The 20,631-nt window shown below is 34.6% G+C and overlaps 4 protein-coding genes across 6 annotated transcripts; 2 read left to right on the forward strand and 2 right to left on the reverse strand.

Annotated features, from left to right (window-relative positions):
• The first annotated feature begins 208 nt into the window (after nt 1-208).
• LOC124406276 (transmembrane protein 53) lies at nt 209-2,509 on the forward strand. The gene is made up of 5 exons (XM_046881633.1): nt 209-548; nt 933-1,140; nt 1,210-1,362; nt 1,891-2,016; nt 2,097-2,509. Exons 1-5 carry the CDS (start codon nt 331-333, stop codon nt 2,358-2,360), a joined length of 969 nt encoding a protein of 322 aa, XP_046737589.1. The 5' UTR covers nt 209-330; the 3' UTR covers nt 2,361-2,509.
• Nucleotides 2,510-9,812: 7,303 nt separating this feature from the next.
• Nucleotides 9,813-12,992, reverse strand: LOC124406275 (sodium-dependent phosphate transport protein 1, chloroplastic-like). 3 transcript variants are annotated; one of them, XM_046881632.1, is made up of 9 exons: nt 12,538-12,991; nt 12,220-12,433; nt 11,896-12,055; nt 11,573-11,685; nt 11,349-11,480; nt 10,918-11,125; nt 10,648-10,792; nt 10,423-10,537; nt 9,813-10,285 (listed from the first exon to the last, which is right to left on the reverse strand). In XM_046881632.1, the coding sequence occupies exons 2-9, from the start codon at nt 12,409-12,411 to the stop codon at nt 10,130-10,132; spliced, it is 1,221 nt and encodes a 406-aa protein (XP_046737588.1). In that variant the 5' UTR covers nt 12,412-12,433; nt 12,538-12,991; the 3' UTR covers nt 9,813-10,129. The 3 variants fall into 3 exon arrangements, with proteins under 3 accessions (XP_046737588.1, XP_046737587.1, XP_046737586.1); XM_046881631.1 differs by having other exon boundaries at nt 12,545-12,990; XM_046881630.1 differs by having other exon boundaries at nt 12,220-12,992.
• Nucleotides 12,993-14,251: 1,259 nt separating this feature from the next.
• Nucleotides 14,252-15,734, forward strand: LOC124406293 (NFU1 iron-sulfur cluster scaffold homolog, mitochondrial-like). The gene is made up of 4 exons (XM_046881661.1): nt 14,252-14,409; nt 14,670-15,088; nt 15,184-15,287; nt 15,385-15,734. Exons 1-4 carry the CDS (start codon nt 14,339-14,341, stop codon nt 15,607-15,609), a joined length of 819 nt encoding a protein of 272 aa, XP_046737617.1. The 5' UTR covers nt 14,252-14,338; the 3' UTR covers nt 15,610-15,734.
• An 872-nt stretch (nt 15,735-16,606) lies between these two features.
• Nucleotides 16,607-19,366, reverse strand: LOC124406273 (guanine nucleotide-binding protein subunit beta-like protein). Its single transcript, XM_046881628.1, has 5 exons — nt 19,161-19,366; nt 18,521-18,729; nt 17,883-18,089; nt 17,216-17,326; nt 16,607-16,974 (listed from the first exon to the last, which is right to left on the reverse strand). The coding sequence occupies exons 1-5, from the start codon at nt 19,267-19,269 to the stop codon at nt 16,657-16,659; spliced, it is 954 nt and encodes a 317-aa protein (XP_046737584.1). The 5' UTR covers nt 19,270-19,366; the 3' UTR covers nt 16,607-16,656.
• Nucleotides 19,367-20,631: the final 1,265 nt, after the last annotated feature.

The following is a 20,631-nucleotide window of genomic DNA, read 5'->3' on the forward strand; positions in this document are numbered from 1 at the left end:
GTATATCAGCGTTCTATTTTTTTAAATTCAAAATCATCGTGCAATATAATAGTTGCTTGACGATAACGACGATTTGAAAGATAATTTTCTTCACCGTTTGAACTCGTAGTGCGTAGTCATATTGGCGCCGTTTCTGGGAATTCAAGCCCTACTATTATTTCTGGCCCACATAAGCTTCGTTATATTGATTTCCCCGAGATCTCCCGAATACAACGTCTAGGTTTCTACAACGCAAACTCGGTATATTATACACGCATACCTACAGCGTCCGGCACTTCCGTTTTAAAACGGATTCTTGGGGATTCCGGACTGTGAGGTATTATACCCACGATGTCTGAACAGGATGATCTCGAGTATTACATTAAATTCCCAACACCTTATCCACCGGCTCCGAAGGACCCTTCATCCGGAAATAGTGCCGCAGAGCCTCATGAGGAATTCGTATTCGTATACGACGAAGACAAATTACCAGTGGTCATCCTCTTAGGATGGGCCGGCTGCCAGGACAAATATCTCGCTAAATACAGCGCGATTTACGAAGAAAAAAGGTAGATCTTCGTAACACAATACAAAAGGTTTTCTTTTTTACAATATTTGACTATTAAGACTGAGGGCAATACTAGTGACCGTTAGAATTTAAAAGCACTTATAGTCGATATGATAAAATGTAGATTAAATGAGCAACAACGCAACTACAATTTACTCTCAGTAATATTATAAAAAAAAAAAAAAAAAAAAAAAAATGAATAAAAATTGTTTTCGTTATTATCGTATCATCAAAATCTCTATTGCTAAACCGATAGTATTTTTTACATACTAAATTGTAAGATTGTAATATTACGCTGTAACAATGGTGGTTTAATGATTATTCTCTTAAATCTGTGCGTTGGTAGTAACAGATTACAGTAATTGTGTAATTCATAATTTTTCAGCTGCGTAACCCTTAGGTATACGGCACCGGTGGAATGTTTGTTCTGGAAGCGTTATCGAATGAAGGATATAGGGAGAAGGCTCGTCCAAGTCATTGCGGATATGAATTTACACGAACATCCAATCTTCTTCCATGTGTTCAGTAACGGGGGTGCATTTCTTTACCAACATGTCAGCTTCGCGATGCAGCAACTGGAAACACCATTAAAGGTACATAGAAGTCATAGCTACGTCACAGTTGTGTGAAAATCTCATAAACTGTTATTTTTATTGTCTCAGGTCAAAGGTGTGATATTCGATAGTGCGCCAGGCGAACGAAGAATAAGTTCCTTGTTTCGGGCCATTAGTGCCATTCTTGGCGGACATCCCTTCACTAACATACCGATGTCATTCGTCATCACAATCTTCCTTTCAATCTTGTGGCTTTTCGAAGTACGTACAGATACTATTTCATAAAGTAATACATGCTTTTATTTACCGAAGAATCACTAATTCTGAAACCCATTTAAAATTATGTAAAACATAATTAAATTCTTCATAGTTCGATGGTATTCGAGGAAATATTGTTCGGGGGCTTTGAAATTCGTTAAAATTTGGTCACATGGATGATGAAAATCAGTTGAAAAGAATGATAAAAATTAATGGCCTACAATGTTTTCAACGATTTTAATAATGCAGTGTTCTACTAAATAATACTGTGAAATTCTACAGAATTCCAATTTCAAGGAGACTCTGTGTTTTATTGCACAGACCGTAGCATCATACTGAACTAATGATGAATATTAGTTTGTAATATCCTCAATGGGACAGGCCATAAACGAGTGCATTAAATCTTTTCAATTTTCACTATATCAAAATCTAACTCTAGTCTCGCATTTTTAAAGATTGATCCCTTTAATATCGTTTCAAAACTATCTTTCTTGTGACAAAAATACTTGTTTCATCACCACGCTGTTGTAGGTCATCGCACAATCTTGGAAGGAAGGTTGCCCGATCCCAACAAATCCCATAGCACTTGCTGAAGAAACGCACTCTTGGCCACAACTGTTTCTTTATTCCAATACTGACGACCTCATACCAGCCAAAGTATGTGATTTTATCTGAGAATTACCTCAGAGTTCACGACTTCTTTTATTTTAATAATGTATTGCATTTTGCTTGAACAGGACGTAGAAAAGTTTGCCAGTCGACGTGCTGCCAGAGGAGTCAGAGTACAAATGGTCAGATTCACAGACTCGCCTCACGTCAAACATTACGCTGCTTATCGGGAGGTCTACATCAACATTGTATGTACCTTCATTCACGAGTGTTTGATACCCGATAACTCGTCAGATTTAAAAGAAGCGAGCCACCATACAAAGCCTGTCGAAAAGCCACAACTGACAAAAAGAGTCATACTTTCAAGCGAAGCCTCGAAACCATTGATGTAAAGTAAGATATTTTACCAGGGTAGTAAAATGATACGGCAACATAATTACTAGGTAAAAATCAATAATCGTATGTTATAGATATGATAATATTTTTCAGGTAACTGTATCTGAAAAACTTGTGCACATTATAACGCTTTCACTTATTGTTAGAATATTCTATTGACAATGAGTGTAAAAAGAATTTTAATCTTGAAACAGCTATACATTATTTATTTCAAATAATAGGAATGATGATTTGTAAATTATCTTTTAAACTTTGCGTGAAAGCACAATATCGATAAACCCAGTCAGTTTGTGATAGTCAGGTGCATGACACGCTTGAATTTAATGAAAGTATGAAAATCTGTGTAAAATGAAATTTAGAAAAAATTATCATGTAAAGGGGAATGAAGATATGGGTCTAGAAGCTGTAAATCATAATTACAATTTTCAACCATCAACTAAATTATTAGATGCACACCTTTATTCTACGAAAAAATATGGTCGAATAGTTATGAAAGCTGTTCAAATGAGAACTGAATATTCAAACTAACACTTTTAGTGAAATTGTTGTGCTATCTATGACAAATGGCCAAGGAAACCAAGAAGGATTAGGTAGATGAAATAAATGTAGAAGAAATCTACAGATTTTTAGTACGTAATAAAAAATTATTCAATACTAAAAGTAAATTGAATGTAATAGTATAATTAAGTTGAAGGGTCTAAAAAACATGTGAAGCAATCCAAATTATTATGGTGTAAAAAAAAAATAGGAATTACAATCACTTTGATGACGAAATATGAAGAAACGGCTGCTCACTTCTGTCAGCTTTGTTAATAACTGATTAGGATAAATATAGCTACAATACGCAACTTTAAATATAGTCAATGCTCTCTATAACTTGACTAGATAGAAATAAATTTATAACTTCAATTTTTCAGCAAAGTATTGATACCACTTTCTGCTATGTAATCGACACTAATTTAGTGAAGAAAATTTTGAACTGTATAATTTGTCAAATTATGAGGATCAAGCTGGTCTTGATGTCCGTTTCGATAGATAATTATTAATATAATTAGGATTCTACTGTTTCTCTGTTTCGCTAAAAATTGGGATGTGTTTTTAAAATGATAAAAAAGTAATCTAATGATTTGTATTCATTTCATGTTAAATAAATAACTGTTAATGCGTCCACAAAAATATGTTTTAATCTGTTGATTAGTTTTATAAATAAAGACTGATAAATGACTTCAGAATGCATTTCCTGATTTCCATTTTGTTCTTCTTTTTTCTCTTTTTTACAACATTAGAATCACGCCCGTGCGCCTTGCGTGTTCTGAGACCAACAATAAGTTTCGAGAATGATAACAGTAGTAAAAAGTTTCGTATAGCCTTACTCAACTAATACATACATATGTTTGACGCCTAAGTGACGATGAGTGTCCGACTTTGGAGCGTACATATTCTATTTTCGCATCACGAGAACTATATCCTACCTCATAATTGCGAACACAGATACAAATAGGACTGAGAAATGCGAAAAGTTAATCAGCAAGCTTCTGATTGAAGAAGAAACAAGAAAAACTCGTAAATAGGATAGGATGAAGAGAAATAAATAAAATGACCAATTCGCAAGTTGATGGCAGATGATAAGACAAATAAAAATAAAAATGTTGACGACTTGGTACAACGACGTAAACTTTTCACTAGTAACAGTTTTGTGAATCTCCGCGACACGTGCCAATTTTCTAAGTAATGTCAAACCTGAATTAAAATGATTCGACAGTTTTCATTGATATAACTGAACAATATGTGGAAAATTGAAAAAAATTTATTATTATCTGAACAGTAGCATTAAGTTGAAAGTTTATACTTTTTAACAGATCATTAGTAAATTGGTGTTGCGGTGATCATCACGAAGAAGATAGTCGAACTCTAAAGGGTACAGAGCCAAAGATTTCAACAGAATTTTCCAGCTCTACAGATACCAAGGTACACTCTCGATCGTCGAACTTTTTTACCGATCTTCACAAGCATAAAAAAAAGCCAAATACAGTTCGTTCCAAAACTAACATCAAACGCCACGAAGAGCTATCCTTCTTCGTTAGGGAACCGGAACAGTTAAAGAAAAATACTGAAGATTCGTTGGAGGAGAACAAGCAGAAGGCGTTAGTTATTCAAAATACTGGAATTATTTGTGCTATTAGTAACACGCAAAAGAAATTAGAGCTTGAATTTCATATGTAGAATAAAAAGTGGGCACTGTTTCGATGAAATTTATCTAGTTTACATAGCGAACATTTCTGTTAACGGATTTCAATTAGATGGGCTGATTTTTCAGGCCAATTCAATGCAACGGTGCTGTAAATTCCACCGCACCATCGCGTCAATCGTTTTCAAATAACGGAGACAGATCACTTTTCAACTTCAGGCACTTTGCTGACCCTGAAGAAGTACTTACGGCGTATATAAACGTCTACGTGTACAACAGGTAAGCATTGATTATGTTACCAAAAATTAGGAGAGAGACAATTTGTAAATGAAATGAAAGATTCATGCATTTAGAACTCGTCTAGGAAGAGTAGACAAGAAAAGAGTATCTGCCGCAGTTATTGCGTTGCACAATATTCAGAAGGCAGCTTCTGTAGAAACAAACGATCCGGAGGGAGAAAAATTGTCGAACGCCAATGGCGCCAGAGAAAATTTTCTGCGAACTGCTAAGGTTTGAAAGAATCCGTTCAAAAGATACAAAATATTAGTAATAATCAGTTGTCATGGTAATTAGATTCATTGGTTTCTTGTTCATGTATGATGTACTTTCGAACCTTGACTTTGAAGTTCCAAATTGGGTGCGATTCTGTTGCCAACCATACGAAAACATGTTTTTAAAATCGATGTCCGAGAATAGTAGGAAATAGTTTGACTTTGAAATGCTCTTCTCAAAATGCCAAAATGCTTTCACCACAAAATAGTCAAACTTGAGTTTCCTGAAATTGGAAAAACGTTTACCGTCAATCAAGTTTATAGCTGAGAGGACAATGGCGACAAACAATTTCATCTTCGAGTTTGGAGCTCTGGGCGCATCTGGTTTGCTAAATAGTGGAACTCATCATGTACCATTGATGCAAGGAAGAAACGAACTGAATACTGCAATTAACATTAGTCCAGTCTTATCTAATACGGATAACAGTGAGTAATAATGTCATTTGATGTTAAAGAGGGGTAAACAAGCATAAAATGATAACAATAAAAATTTATATGTCATTTAGGTCAAAGAAAGAATAAATTAGCAGATGAGAAAAAGGTGCATTGGCGCAAATCACAGAAGTCCGTAACACTTTTGCCAAAATTAAGTTATACCGAACTGGGAACTGACCATGTTGATTGTTTGCCAGTCAAGAATTTGCACGGTAGCATGGCAGTACTGCCCAATATTCCTCGAAAGAAGAACTCGAGTTCAAGAAAAATTCAACTGCAGCAGAATGCAATCAATAGTAGTAAGGGTAAAACTATAAAAATTATAATTGAATGAATTGAATGATACGGAAATTCATTCATATTCGAAATAGTTGAAATGAAATTTAAATCATTCAGTTTGCAAAATAGATATCTGTATCTATCTATTTCTATTTCCTGTACAAACTTACATCGCACTAATTATAATTTAAAGCATCCAAGAAACTACAAGTTCATAAATTTTCTTCAGTCTACATCCTGCAATAATTTCAATCCGTTTGAGTTGGTGGATATCATATGCAGTTTTACCTTTTTTTAAACAAACTTTTAATTTCAAATCGTTTAAAAGTTTATCCGACATCTTTCAAGAACAATGAGCAATTTTAAAAAAATAATTTGCTTCAGATTTACTGTCAGAAACGTGCTTTTTTTCTTTTCCAGAATTGCCAAGTGCCAATGTCAACGGAGAAGTTAAATCTAACTGGCAGTTACTGAAGCAAAAGAGAAACTGGAGTCATGCAAAGGATGCCAAAACCGATGAGCATACGAAGAAGCTTTATCAAACGATAGAAAAAATGTCCAATGAAAGATGCAAAACACAATCCTCACACTCGGACATAAAGTCTGCTTATCTTCCACACAAAGCAACCAGTAAGACATTAAGATCAATATTTGTAAGTAATTGCGACAAGGAAACTAAAACTCTGTTTTCAGATTCAGTATTAAACCCAAGTAAGAAAACCATGAAGGACCAGAAAATGTTGAAACCAACATTTTTCGAAAGGAAAGATAATAGTTTGACTCAAAACGCATCACTAAAATGTATGCGAAGCATAAATATGGAGAATGATATTGTCAAAAGATATCATACTAATTTTGAAAGAACATGCTACCCAGGCACAGGAAATGAAAATAAAAACAAGAGCAAGAAAGCGATGACTAAGTGCAAAAAGGATGGAACTACAGCAATCAAATCCGAAGCAGAGAAGTATTTGGATAAGTACGCCTCGATCTCAGATGAGGAAAGGAGCGCTAATAACCAGAAGACAATATCATGTCCAACTTCTGAGGCCGTAGTTGATATGCTAGAAAAACTGAATATTTACGACACTGGGTTCCACATAGACAAGGAGAGAGATGAAAAATTCAGGAATGTTGGTATAAATCCAGAAAAATATGAAAATTCAAGGCAGTTATTGATTGCCGAAACTCCAAACTCGTTTTCAAATAATAAAAAAACAATTAAGATGAAAGAAGAATTGCCGGAAGAGATAATGTCAGCAAAGTGTAATAAAAATATTAACAACCGTCGTTGTAACAGCAATGAGGTAGCAAATGTTTCAGAAATGCAGATACGCAAATCAGCGCCGATATGCAAAGATCAAAAACAGTTATCTACCCTTGAACAAAGCAGCAACACAAATCAAAATGATGAAATTGCAGTCAAATATAACAATCCTTTTGTTGAAATTGGTTTGAGCGCACTAGAAGGTCAGATACCAAGTCACTTACGCTATCAGATACGGAAATCAAATTTTTTAAACAAAGAGTTATCATTTAAGCCGGCGCGATACTTTCAAGGTTCTGTAAATTTTAGCAACCCTCTAAATTCTTGTGAAAAATTCATATTTGGTGTTGAAAATGATAGTGAAAAATGGCTGATGCAAAAGATACAGCGAATAGTGGCAAATACTGTTGGTAATCGTCACACAACAAAAGACAAGGAAAAACCTTTGAAGGATAAATTGAAGTTTTATAACAGTTGTGAAAAATTGCATGAAATAATAGATAAAAAATTGACCGAAAACAGGAAGGATAAGAAAAACTTAGTCGACATGAAAAAACAGTCATTTGTTCAAAAGTTCTTGGCAGTCCAAAACGAGATACTAATCAATCCTCGATTGCAGGCGATTTTGCCAAGTTTGGTAAATCGACTGCCAAATTTTTCAAATGGCATTGCTCGCTAGGTGAGAATAAAAATCAGTTTGTACTCCAATACAAATCTCTTTATCTCTTTCAACTAAATAAGGATGAAATTATTGATGGAATCAATACTGATGGAAAAATTTCAATCATTCAAAACCCTTACTTGCAACCATGTAACGATAAAGAATATTATACAAATTGTACCAGCATTTTGTAAGTGCATAAAACAATGTCCGTAAATTTTGATAGAAATTATTTTTGACGGTTTGAAATGAATAAAACATGAAATTACCGATGATGATGGTAAATTTTTTTTTTGCATATTCACTATAATGTACAACATAAGTAATAAACTTTGGCTTCCATTGATACTTGTTATGCTGCAGTCAATATTTATCTTTTTTTTATTTACTTATCCTGGACGACCATTTTGTTAAGAACAAAGTAATAATCTATACAAAACAAAACTCTTCGTGTTAAAAGAAAAAATATGCGATTACGTAAAAATTGAATAATAGATTTTTCTTAACAATATTCGTTGATTGAAGCATATATCTTTAGTCAATGCAATATTAGTGTACAATTTGAGATGGTTCCGAAGAAAATCTGAGTGTACATTGCCCAAAAATATCTAATGTCATAAGATTAAATGATAATCATAATTTATATACAATATAGTTGTTTACACAATATACAAGTCCCATGTCAGTCCCTTTTGGTATGTATTTGCTAATTAGTGAACTTGGGCTAAAGTCTACATTAATTAAATAAAACTTTACATAAGAAAATTTACAAAATATTGACTATAAAAACTTATATTATTGATTATTATAACTACTACTATCATTATTCTTACTTTCCGAAAGTCTATTTTTGTACTATAAAAAGTTTTCCAAGTCCGAATAGTCTCCTACGCTATAAATAAAATCGCAAACTGTGATTTGCTTGGGCTCACAATACAGAGTCAATGAAAAACATAAGAAAGAAAGTTTAAGCCACAAAAATCCGTCACAATTGTGATTTTTTTTTTTTTTTTAATTTATTGATTTTTTTTAACTGCAAAATGAAGGTTTGTTTCAGTTCCTTAACCACTGAAAATTTAGAATGTGTGTTTCATTCAGTTTGATTCAAATACACGGCAAAAGCATGATAGTAGATGGAAGAATTTCGTTTGTAAATTGATGAATGAAAATTCATAAATGCTAGTCAAGTCAAGACAGACGAAGTTTGAAGGAAGTTATGAGACTTGCAGAGTGCGTGACAACCAAAAAAATTGTAGATGTTTTAGTAATGATGTCGAAAGTGTTACACAGAATATACCGATAACGGTTACGAAGCGTTTTTATTAAACCCACTAGATAAAGCCACGGATAAGATCAGGAGCAAATTATTACATTTGCAGACTGTATGATGATGAAGAATGTTTAGGTAAATGCTTTCAGTTTCAATAATACTGCTGTATAATCATAGAATTAAAAAAATTCTCTGTAAAAAAAAAACATCCACGACAAATATGTTAAAATTATGTAAAAGTGAAAGATAATTTTTATACTGTTTCTTATTGCATTTCCAGAAATTCTATCAATAGTCAATTTCACCTTCTACTCAATTTGAATATCTCGAAACGTCCTTGTGAAATAGAAACATCTGTTTTCGGTGATTTGGAAATGACGCGGTTGCCTTAGGTGACACAAAAATCAAAAATATTTTAAGCATTATGAAAAAAAAAGTTGAAACTACGAAAAAATTTTAGTATTCATAATTGAAAAAGAATTGCAAGTGAGAACACAAAATTTGGACTTTAGAAACGCTAAATGAAAAGGTCAAAACCTGATCGAATTGTCATGGACTGATGTCCTGTATAGAATAGTGGAAATATGAAAAATGGAAGAAACGAAAAGCAGAGAAACAATCATACGAAAAATGCAAGCACGGGAAAAGACTATGAAGAAAAATATTCTAAAATGTTAGGTAATTACGTTTATGAAGTAATATTGCTTAGCCGCAATAGTGCTTATAAATTGATTTTTTTTTTTTGTTTTTCACACTTAAATCCATTTCTGTATATATCGATTGAAAATCTTAATATATATATATTTACATAAAGTATATATACCTTTATTCAGAATTATGAATTAAAAAAGAATAATAATAACATTTGTGTACGCATGGAAATAATCGATAAGATTCGTACGAATTCTCATATCGTCATAAATTTAGATAATTTTGGTCTAAGATTAAATCTATACATACCTTGGTATGCCTGAGGTGATAAAATACTTCGATTTTATACAATAATCTTTGCGTTATTGCGATATCCTTGGTTTATCATCACTCATTCATATTGTTCATCTTCATACCTCGTATCACGCACATCACATTTTCCCACATTCAACAATCCAACTACTCATAACACTTGGAGAGCAGAACTATGTGTTTGATAGATTATCGCACCAGTAAAATTCACTGCAGCTGCCAGAACAAAAACTGGCATCCATCGACCCTGCGAAGCTGTCACTAATTCGGCAGTCAATGGACCACAGAGAATGCCAGGTATTGTAGCCTGCAATAAATAAATACGTTAATATTTCCGTTCTGTAGTTGATTCTTGTGAATATATTCAATACAAAGTCCTGGTAGTTGGTTTTTCTTTGCTAAATAAATTACCGAAGAAATTAAAGCTAATTATTTTTTACTCACTATTGTGTTTGATATAGCAAAAGTTATGCCAGCATGATTAGGAGCTACGTCCGCGTGATTGCTGAGATGTCCTGCCGAATTACAAGCGCAAAGTCCCATCGAAATTGACACAAATCTGTATAAAGTGCGCAAGTTTGAAATTGTACGTTGTGGAAAAAATTGTTCCAATGAATTAAAAAAAAATTAAGTACGTCTAAATATAACGTCATTTCAATTCAAGCTTACATCACAGCTGCAAGTAAGTTGTCAACGGCGCAAAAGGCGAGCAAAAATGCCCCTGGACCGATTAGGCCGATGCTAGTCATCAATCTCCTTACAGACAAGACTGACCACCTTTTTTGAATCAAATTATCTGCGCTATGACCAGCGACTATAAAATTAAAAGTATATTACTGGATTATCGGATGGTTGGATTTTCATTTTTCCATCATTCGCATATCAATTTTTGCAATAATTAATGAATTTTGATTATAACGTATCAAATAAGCGACTTACCAATACCGACAAGCGAGTTTACAATGTATGGCAAAGCTGTTAAACTGATGCTTTCTTTGTAGGCAGATAAATTTCGTGCCAAATAAGTCGGTAACCATTGCATGATTATGTAGTTGCTCCAATTCATTGCAAAATGAGCTATATACAATGCCCAAAGAGGCCAGTGAGTTATCAGTTCTGTCCAGTGCATATTTCGGTTTTGAACCACCTGAATATTTGACAAAAAATATTAGAATGTAGGTATATACAATTATTATACGATATTAACGATTATTAGTAACACAATGTGCTTCACTTATTGTTAATGATACTTCCAAATTTTGCCAGATTCAAGGCTTCGACTGAATATAATGCAGAATATGAATCACATGAGTAGTTAAAACAATTAACGAACTTTAATTTAGAGTTATTTGAAATAAAAGACTGCATACTTTGGGTAAAAACAACGGTATATCGTCTTGAGTGTTGGACTCTCTATAAAGTAACATCCACAATAAAGTCCAAAGGATTCCGAGGCTCCCGAACAAGTAAAATCCGTTTGGCCAGGACATGTGTGGACAAATCTATAAAAATTAGCAGGCAAAGTTGATTATTGAAATTTTACAACGATTCAATTATCTTAGTTAAAAATTCGAGTTATCGTATTCTAACTTACAACCGACGCTACTACTTGACCGACGGATCCCGCAGCTACAAGGTACCCAAACGCACGAGATCTCTCCTCAACTGGTACGTTGTGAGCAAACAGGTGAAATATAACTGGAAGACCTGAAAAATAATTTGTATTTTGGAGAATTTCATTTTTCACTCTATTTTCTATTAGATTTTGATTTGACTTTTTTTTTATACATTTTCAAATCTATTTCTGTTCGTTGTAAAAGTACTTTTGATGGGAAAATTTAATGCTTTCTGGTGCATTCTTGATTTTACTGCTTATTTATATATTGAATGGTAATAAGTAAAGCCCAATCAACGTACCTAAACCTTCTCCGAGACCAAGTATTACTCGACATATAATGAGCATAGGTATTGAATGGGCCAAGAGAGGTGTGATCACCGTGCTAATCGACCACAGCAAAACTGCTGACATCAAAACAGTCTTACAACCAAATCGATTAGCAGTACTTGCTCCGATGACCTAAAAAATTAAATAATAATAATTTAAAAAGCATTCAAGGACAACATGTGAAATGCCTGAGTAGCTGTTACGAACAGCATTTTGAGAATGGTTTTATCGCAGCATTAAGGATCGTTGCAGCTTAAGAAAGTGGAAGTAATGAGAGAGAAATTGTCGAGATTTACCTGGCTTGTAAAATAGCCAAATGCAAACGCTGACAAGATCCAGCCTTGCCAGTGAAGATTCCATCTGTATTGATCAGTCATAGGAACGATGGCGATCGGCATGATTACTCTGTCGGCTGCATTGATAAAATTTGCAGCGGAACACAAAGCGACGATTCTGGAAGTCCTGGGAAGCATGGCGAGCCGTGGCATGTTGTTCAAGTCTCGTTGATCACTGTGAAGTGTGAAGTGTTTATTTTCAAAGTAAGACATTGTGAGTACTTTCAGGTTAGAATCCTTTATTTGTTATTATTTTTTCAATAAAAAAAATAATTTAACCTCAAACCTTTGCGCTGCAGTCAGCGATATTTCAATTTCATATATATCATGAAAAGAAACATCGCGGGTAGCTGGAGTTGGCCACGCGAGCAAAATACGATTTTGTCAAATGATTAATGAGAGATGAATAAAAGAAAATGAGTATAACCGGTTGTGCGTAGGAAAAAAATGTTAACACTCGTTATCGTTGTCGACAAGTATCGAAAACACCTCAAGTATGACTGTTAATAATTCATTATCATGTTGACACCTTTGACACGTTTGTAAAACGTGTAATGTAAAACAAATCCTGGATCCAATTGACGTGTCAATTGGATTTGAAACCACATAACGCACAGTAAACTATCTGCAAACATTCAATGATATAATTCGTTGTATGTATGTACAAATGTTATTATTCTCAGTCAATGTTCGGAAAACGAATAGTAAATTGGCCTTATGCCGGCTTTTTTGAAAGTAAAAAGTTACGTTGTGAACCAGATGGATGCTGGAAAAGTAAGTCAGGGTCGTGACATCACTGTCGTCAATGATCTTTTAATTGTGGTTTAACTTTTTTCTTCAATTCGCAAATACCACATATTACAACCAAATGGCACAAACAAAATCATTATTACATCCTTTTTAATCAGATGTTCCTATAATTTGAATCACCCACCGTTGGTTGCTTATGGCATGATGTGCCTAGGAGTGTAGCGTTTTTCTCTAAAAAAGTTTCTTTCTCGCGATGGACTGGACTTAAGTAAGATGTGTACCAACGGCGCCAAAATACCCTAGATCGGTGGCGAAAAATGAGTAATTTTGATGCCTCTATAGCATTATGTAACTCGTTCCGTCGAAGAGTTACACCGATTCTCTGAGTTCCGGGGGTGTTCTCGCCTAGGGATAGCTTTCAAAAAATATTTTATTTATGGATTTCTAGAGCCTTTAATGACTCGTTAGTTCTGGCTCATACAGTTTTCCGAAATTCCTTCCAGATTCCGTTGTTTTCGATGTTTTTAAAAAACGTGGAGCAATTTATTCGAAGATAAGGTTTTTAATGAGCCATTAATTAGTCTTCAATTCTGGCATCAATACTTTTTCAAAATTCGTTCTCGTTAACGTTATTTTTGGTATGGCGCCTCCAGGTTTATCTTGAGGTGGCATCACCACAAGTTTCTTTTTAAAAAACGCGGAGCATTTAATTCAAGAATAGAACACTCAATTAGCCCTTAATTAGCCTTCAATTATTCCACAGGAGACTTTTCGATTTTCGAATGTGGCGGTTCCAGATTGATATGGAATGCGTTCCGAAATTAGTTTCCAGTGCTATTAGCAATCTCTTATCTCTTTTGCACTGCTGAGTTTATGAGTAGCTCTGTCTCTGTCCTAGGGAGTTTTCATCGTTGCCAGCCAGTTTCGGAACACACCCATAGTTCACCGTTGGCTGTAACGGCTGTAACAGTGGACATTTTGAAAAATTTGAATCCGTCTGACAGAGGTGATCAAAGACAACGTTGCCCTCGATAATAAGAATCTTAAAATTGTCGGACATTATTTCACGCCAAACCTTTTCGCCAAAAGAATAATTTTTTCACCGCATATCAGGCAAACACCTTTTAATCTGCATGAATTTGGACCGCAAAGATCAAGCCACCTGACGAATAATCATTAGATCTAACGGAAATAACGTATCATATTGCTTGGTTAACACTAGTGTTAAAAAATCAATGTAGTCGGGATTTTTGGTATTGTGTATTGGAGATGATTTTGACAGTACGACATTGCAATACGCAAAAGTAAAAAATAACTCTCGAGGAATAAAATGTTTGCAAAAACAACATTTCTCAGTCGTTCGCTGACCTATGGGTCAATTTTTGCACGACAAAGTTTACGGTATAAATTACATATTATGGTTGACTGATGAAATTAACCTGTGTTTATAACCTAAACTAATGTACCATAACCATGAGATATTTCGCAACAATTTTTTATTCTACAGAACGTAGAGTAACTTTAGACTTTTCTCTCTCGTTTTACTTATAATTCTCAATGTTTTAGAATCATTCCATGAATTGTCGCATTCACTAAATATGGAGTCAAATTTTTGAATACGCATATGAAATGCCCTTCAAAAGTATTTCCTTCTATTACAGGACTGTCAACAATGCCAAGCGTCTACACAACTGTAAAAAATCTGACATGCAAAAGCCTCTCCTTTTGCAGTCATCCACTCGATTCAACGAAGTGCATAAACGCAATATGTTTATACAAACTCAAGACACGCCAAATCCGAACAGTTTGAAATTTCTACCTGGAGTCGCTGTCCTCGAATCAGGACAAACAAAGGATTTTCCTACAGGATCAGACGCATATTGCTCGCCATTGGCAAAGATGCTCTTCAGAATTGAAGGAGTTAAATCCATATTTTTCGGGTCTGATTTTATCACTGTAACCAAAGTTGACGAGGACGTCGATTGGAAGCTTATTAAGCCAGAAGTATTTGCTACTATAATGGATTTTTTTGCTAGTGGATTGCCTGTTCTTTCTGAAGAACAGCCATCGTCAGATACAAGTAAATGGATCGGACAATTTTATGTGATCTTCTATAATAGTAACTCTCAATTGTTTTCCATTCATAATTGTAATTCATTGACTTTTTTGAATTAGAGATTCAGGATGATGATGACGAAACTGTTCAAATGATAAAAGAACTTCTTGACACAAGAATTAGACCCACGGTTCAAGAAGATGGAGGAGATATTGTGTACATGGTATGTAAATCGGGTGTTGGGTATAAAAAATTTGCTTCTACTTCAACCACAAAATGTTCTAAATTTCAAGTTACAAAACATTTTTTCATTACCACAGGGTTTCGTAGATGGGATAGTAAAGCTAAAAATGCAAGGCTCTTGTACCAGCTGCCCCAGTTCCGTGGTGACATTGAAAAACGGTGTCCAAAATATGATGCAGTTTTATATTCCCGAAGTTCAGGGTGTCGAACAAGTCGAAGATGAATCAGATCGTGTAGCGAAGGAAGAATTTGAGAAATTAGAAACAAAGATTCAGACAAACAAGACCAGTACCGAACACTAGAGAGAAAGCTCTTGGAACCAGTTCTATTGATTTTTAGAATGAATACAATCTTGTAATATACTCAATACCGATTTTCACATCTAAATGTAACAGCTATTTGTAAATAGAATCGTTTTTATTCGTTGCAATAAGTTGTGATAATAGGGAAGTTTCGTAAAATATTTTTATTTCAGATTTCAGTAGCCGAGGGAAAAATAATGTGTATATATTTTTTCGTCCTTTTAAAACAAAGTTGAAGCAGATATAACACGTTCAAAGAGTTACTGTGTGATGTTACTAATGTTAAAGTATATCTGTGTAATTTATTATTTGAAATTATCATTTTCACGAAAATCTGAGAATATGACCATTTACTTCATGCAAGTAGGAAATTATTTTTATGAAACCTCCCTAATTACTCGCATAGAAATTGTAGTGAGCAGTTCAGTTGTTATTGTATTTCTTCAATGCTCTGTTAGCAACAGACAAGGTTAGATTATATAGAGGTATGTACTTGTTTAGCTCAACTTTTGTTGAAACTAATTAAAAGACTGAGTGAAACGAGTTATTTCACTTAATTGATCTCTACACTTGACGAGATTTGTGTTACCTAATCCTGATGCATAAAAGATTCTGGCGAATACTTGCAAAGCCATCAGAGTGTTTCGTCCGAACTAAGATGTACAGCGTGGCCACTAATTTTTGGGAAAAAAATTCCACATTTTCCCAGTTCTAGTAAGCTACTAAATGCTACATCGTTCAGCTTATTACCTCTACATTCACTTCAAATTCAATTCGAATTGAAAAAAATGTGCTTATCTTCAAGTAAAGATAACTAGAAGGAATGTAAGAAAAAACCTTTCTAATTCAAATTTAAGAACACTAAAATTCTTACAAATTTTTCAATGACCAAAATAAAAAATCACTGACAGTTCCTGGTTTTCCAGGTGTGAGACCGACCATCCTGTAATAGGCATTAGGCGACTAGGCTCGCAATTCGTCAAGTGAAAAAAACTTGTTAAAATTTCTCAGCTCCTTCTTTATTCAGTATAGTATAGTACACAGCATTTATCGGCTGGACACAGACACCTGCCAGACGCGAATGGTGTTGTCCGAGTAGCCAGCAAACAACGTTTGTCCATCCGTGGACCAGGCAAGAGAAAGACACTGAGCGGGCTCAGCCTTGCTGGTGGCAGACACAACTTCGGGCTTCAGTTCCTCGACCATTTCTTTGCTTTCAAGATCCCAGATCTTGATGGATGGCCCGAATGCGGCACAGAGCCAATAACGGTTCGGGCTGAAGCACAAGGCGGTGATGATATCGTTGTGGTCCAGCGTGTGCAAGTGTTTTCCGTCATTCAAATCCCACAGCATTGCTTTGCAATCCTGCGAGAAAGGTAAGCAAATAAAGGTGTTAGTGATGATTCCAAAAATGGTGAACAACAATAAGAGATTGGTTCATATTTAGTCAGTCCCATATCCGCAAACACTCATGGATATCATGAATTAGTTCTTTGCATCATATTTTATTGTTTAAAACAAAGAAAACAAAAAAGATACAGAGCAATTGAATGATCAAGTATAAAGCAACTTGAAAGCTTTGGGAATTTTGTAAATTCATAAATACCTTGCCACCGGAAGCACAGAGGGAACCGTCCGGAGAGACAGTTACTGTGTTAAGGTACCCGGTATGGCCATAATGGTTGATCTTTAGACGGCAGTTCGTCAAGTTCCAGACCTGTGTATGATAAAAACGGGAAGTTGTAGAGGAAAATTACATAACAATTTAAAATTTTTTAGTTTGGAACAATTATTCAGTCCCATATCCGCAAACACTCATAGAGTTCATGTTTTTCAAATATTTTCATCATTTAGAATGCCTTAAATTTTCAATAATTTGTGAGTACAAGGTACCAATGCTTTGACCAAAATATCGTCAAACTTATTCCCATAATGAAAGTGACTAAAATCACGCAAAAAAACGTTGAAATTATTTTCAAACCATCTTTGTGAATTTTGACAAATTGCATAATTATCGATAATAACAAGTTTACAGCATTCGATCAATATTTGGTCTGCCGATGCATTGAAAGTTCTTAATTACTTGCAAAAATAATATAAGACATAATGTACTTCAATTGCAAAGTTTACAAGGTGTGATAGGACAGAAAACAATAGTTAGAACTTTTGCTATACTTTGAATGAAGCAATTGAATTTCATATTATCACAGATTAAAAATTGCAAACAGAATATTTATACTGCAGAAAAATCGTAGTTGGGAATTCATAGGTACCTTAACAACGCGATCCCATCCAGCGGAAACAATGATGGGGTTGGAGTGATTAGGAGAGAATCGAACGCAGCTGACCCAGTCGCTGTGACCATCATCTTGAATGGTATATTTACATTCAGCGAGTGTGTTCCACAGCTTGATCGTCTTGTCCCGAGATCCAGAAACAATTTGACGATTGTCGACAGAGAATGCGACGCTGAGGACATCCTGTTAATTAAAATAAAAGATTCCAATATTTAGTTCTAAATTGAATACAAAAGTACAGATTGAAAATTTAGCTCAGAACCAATCTATTTACAGGTTGGAGTACTTGTTCTTGACAATCTTAGATGCGACGATGATGGGGGGGAAAAAAGTTCAAGGGTCCAGCTTTTGCCAAGTTGCACGAGAATCGACAATTTTAAAATTACAACTAGTACTTACAGCACAGAGATATAGCTATATCATCCCACCTCTTCTACATATCAAAGAATGAAAAAAAAATATATACAAAAAAGCTTCAGTATATTCCTGTTTCTCGAGGATTCTTCTGCCATAGCATAAGTGATAAAAAAAAATATGAAAAAAAAAGCTTCAGTGGTTTGTACGTTTTTCACAATATCTGTCACTTCTCGAGATGGATTTGGGTTTAGTCACACCTTGGTATGGTCTTCAAACCTCCTGGTTGTACGACCCGCAGCCAAATCCCACAGACGCAGAGTCTTGTCCCATGATCCAGACAGAGCGTAGTTACCGTCAGATGAAAGGACAACATCACTGATAAAATGCGAGTGACCATACAGACGCTTTTGAGGTATACCGTAATTGGCATCGTCACGAGTTAACTTCCATACAATCAAAGTTTTGTCTGTGAAATTAATATCATACTATTTTATTATTTGAAATATACTTTCACTGAACCTGTAAAAAAGTGGCAAACTTTTCGAGGGCACGTAAAACATTGACGTCCACACATTATAATCATCTAGAAATACATCAGGCATAAACAGTAGCCCTTTATTCATAAAAATATGGACTGAACACAATATCAAAAGGTGTAACTCCAACAAATAGAGACGTACGAAAAAGCGTTTCGAGATCCAAAAGTCTTAGGTAGCATGTAAAAACTGATGTTATATTTTATAAATTCCTTTTTAATTAAATTCATCGAAAGCCAAAATAATAGCAGAAGAGGGAATATTGCAGGATTACCACGCTGGTTTTGCAGCGTGACGACCTCGGATATTGAATATTGTCGGCATATTGTCGGCATGATACATTATGGCCGTCAAGACTTACCGCGTGAAGACGACAGAATCATATCAGGATATTTCGGGTTGGTTGCGATTTGGGTAACCCATCCATTGTGGCCCCGAAGGGTCCCTCTGAGTTGCAAAGTTTCCGACATTTTACCGCACTTTCAACGTTCCTCGATGAACGGATCGCTCGGATTCAAAATTACTGACCGCCTTCAACGCGGCGTTGAACAGAAAAGGCTCACAGGAAATTCGAGCGGCAGAGCCACGCGGCATCCACAAGTTTGATGGAAGGGGTTTGGTGGAGGGGGAAATTAAGCCGCTTTTTCATGTACATTTACGCCGGAAGTTATTGTATAGCTATATTTGTTTTCATAGTTCGCCAACTAGTCTAGTTATATTTGTTTGAAAGTGGATTGAATAACTCGAATCGTACCGACAGTTTATACTGAAATCTTCAACATCGGGTGTCAATTTTAATGATCCAACATGTTACAATAATCATTACATTTGCAACTGAAAATTTTTCAAAATATTTATTACTATATGGTAACATTTACAATGTGGTAGTTATCTAACAGTTTTGATTGTTGTTCATCGAATAGGTATTTACAGCTTCTGTAAACTAGTCGACATACCCACGTATTTGCTTCTGTAATATTTCACAGCTTTTTATGGTATCTGTAACAGATTGTTTTAGCAAAAATTCAATTTAATGACTGGAGAAAAGAAGAAAACCACCCAGCAAACGAGAAAAAAGTAAAGCGGTATTAAAACGTATTAAAACAGATTTATTTTGATGTTAAACGAGCAAAATTTTAGTAGAAAATGAATTGTTATTATTTTGAAAACGCATCCATCAATTTGTTTTTTTGTCATTTCTGTCCATTTTGATTGTAACGGAATTTAAATTCAATCCATCACGCAATATACAATTCCGTATGCTATTTCTAATTTTTTCGTACAAATCCAAATTTACCTCAAGTGAAGGTGAACACGAAGATTAACAATTTTGTCATTTACTATTGGTAGTTTCCTTTCTTTCAAACTTCGTCAATTCGTGACGAGAGTTTTCAAATATTTTTACAGTTTGATTCGGATTGAGTTTCTCATTATGCCATATGTTTTTTAAAGAATTTCGGATTGGCCGTCATCCAAATGAGTCTGTTTCAATAAGTTTCAATATTTTTTCATTCACTGGGTAATTTCTTTTACAAACTTTGTAATTGATATTTTTACTTTTCATAATAACGATAATATTTTTGGCATATAAAAGACTGGCTTTCAGGTAAAAAATAAACGTGGCAAGGTTTCGCCACTTTTACATCTTACGTTGAAATATCAATCCAACTTTGCCATCAATTCGGAATTCTTTCAACTGCTCGTGAAGTAGTAAAAGAATGTCAATGATTTCTGGATAAAAAAAAAATCAGCTGATGAAGTTTTTGAAGAAGAATGAAATTAAGAAAGGAACTGCCACGTAGGCATTTCCTGTATCTTCGAATCCAACGTTT

This window comes from Diprion similis, chromosome 5 (assembly GCF_021155765.1).
Source record: "Diprion similis isolate iyDipSimi1 chromosome 5, iyDipSimi1.1, whole genome shotgun sequence".
Taxonomy (NCBI): domain Eukaryota; kingdom Metazoa; phylum Arthropoda; class Insecta; order Hymenoptera; family Diprionidae; genus Diprion; species Diprion similis.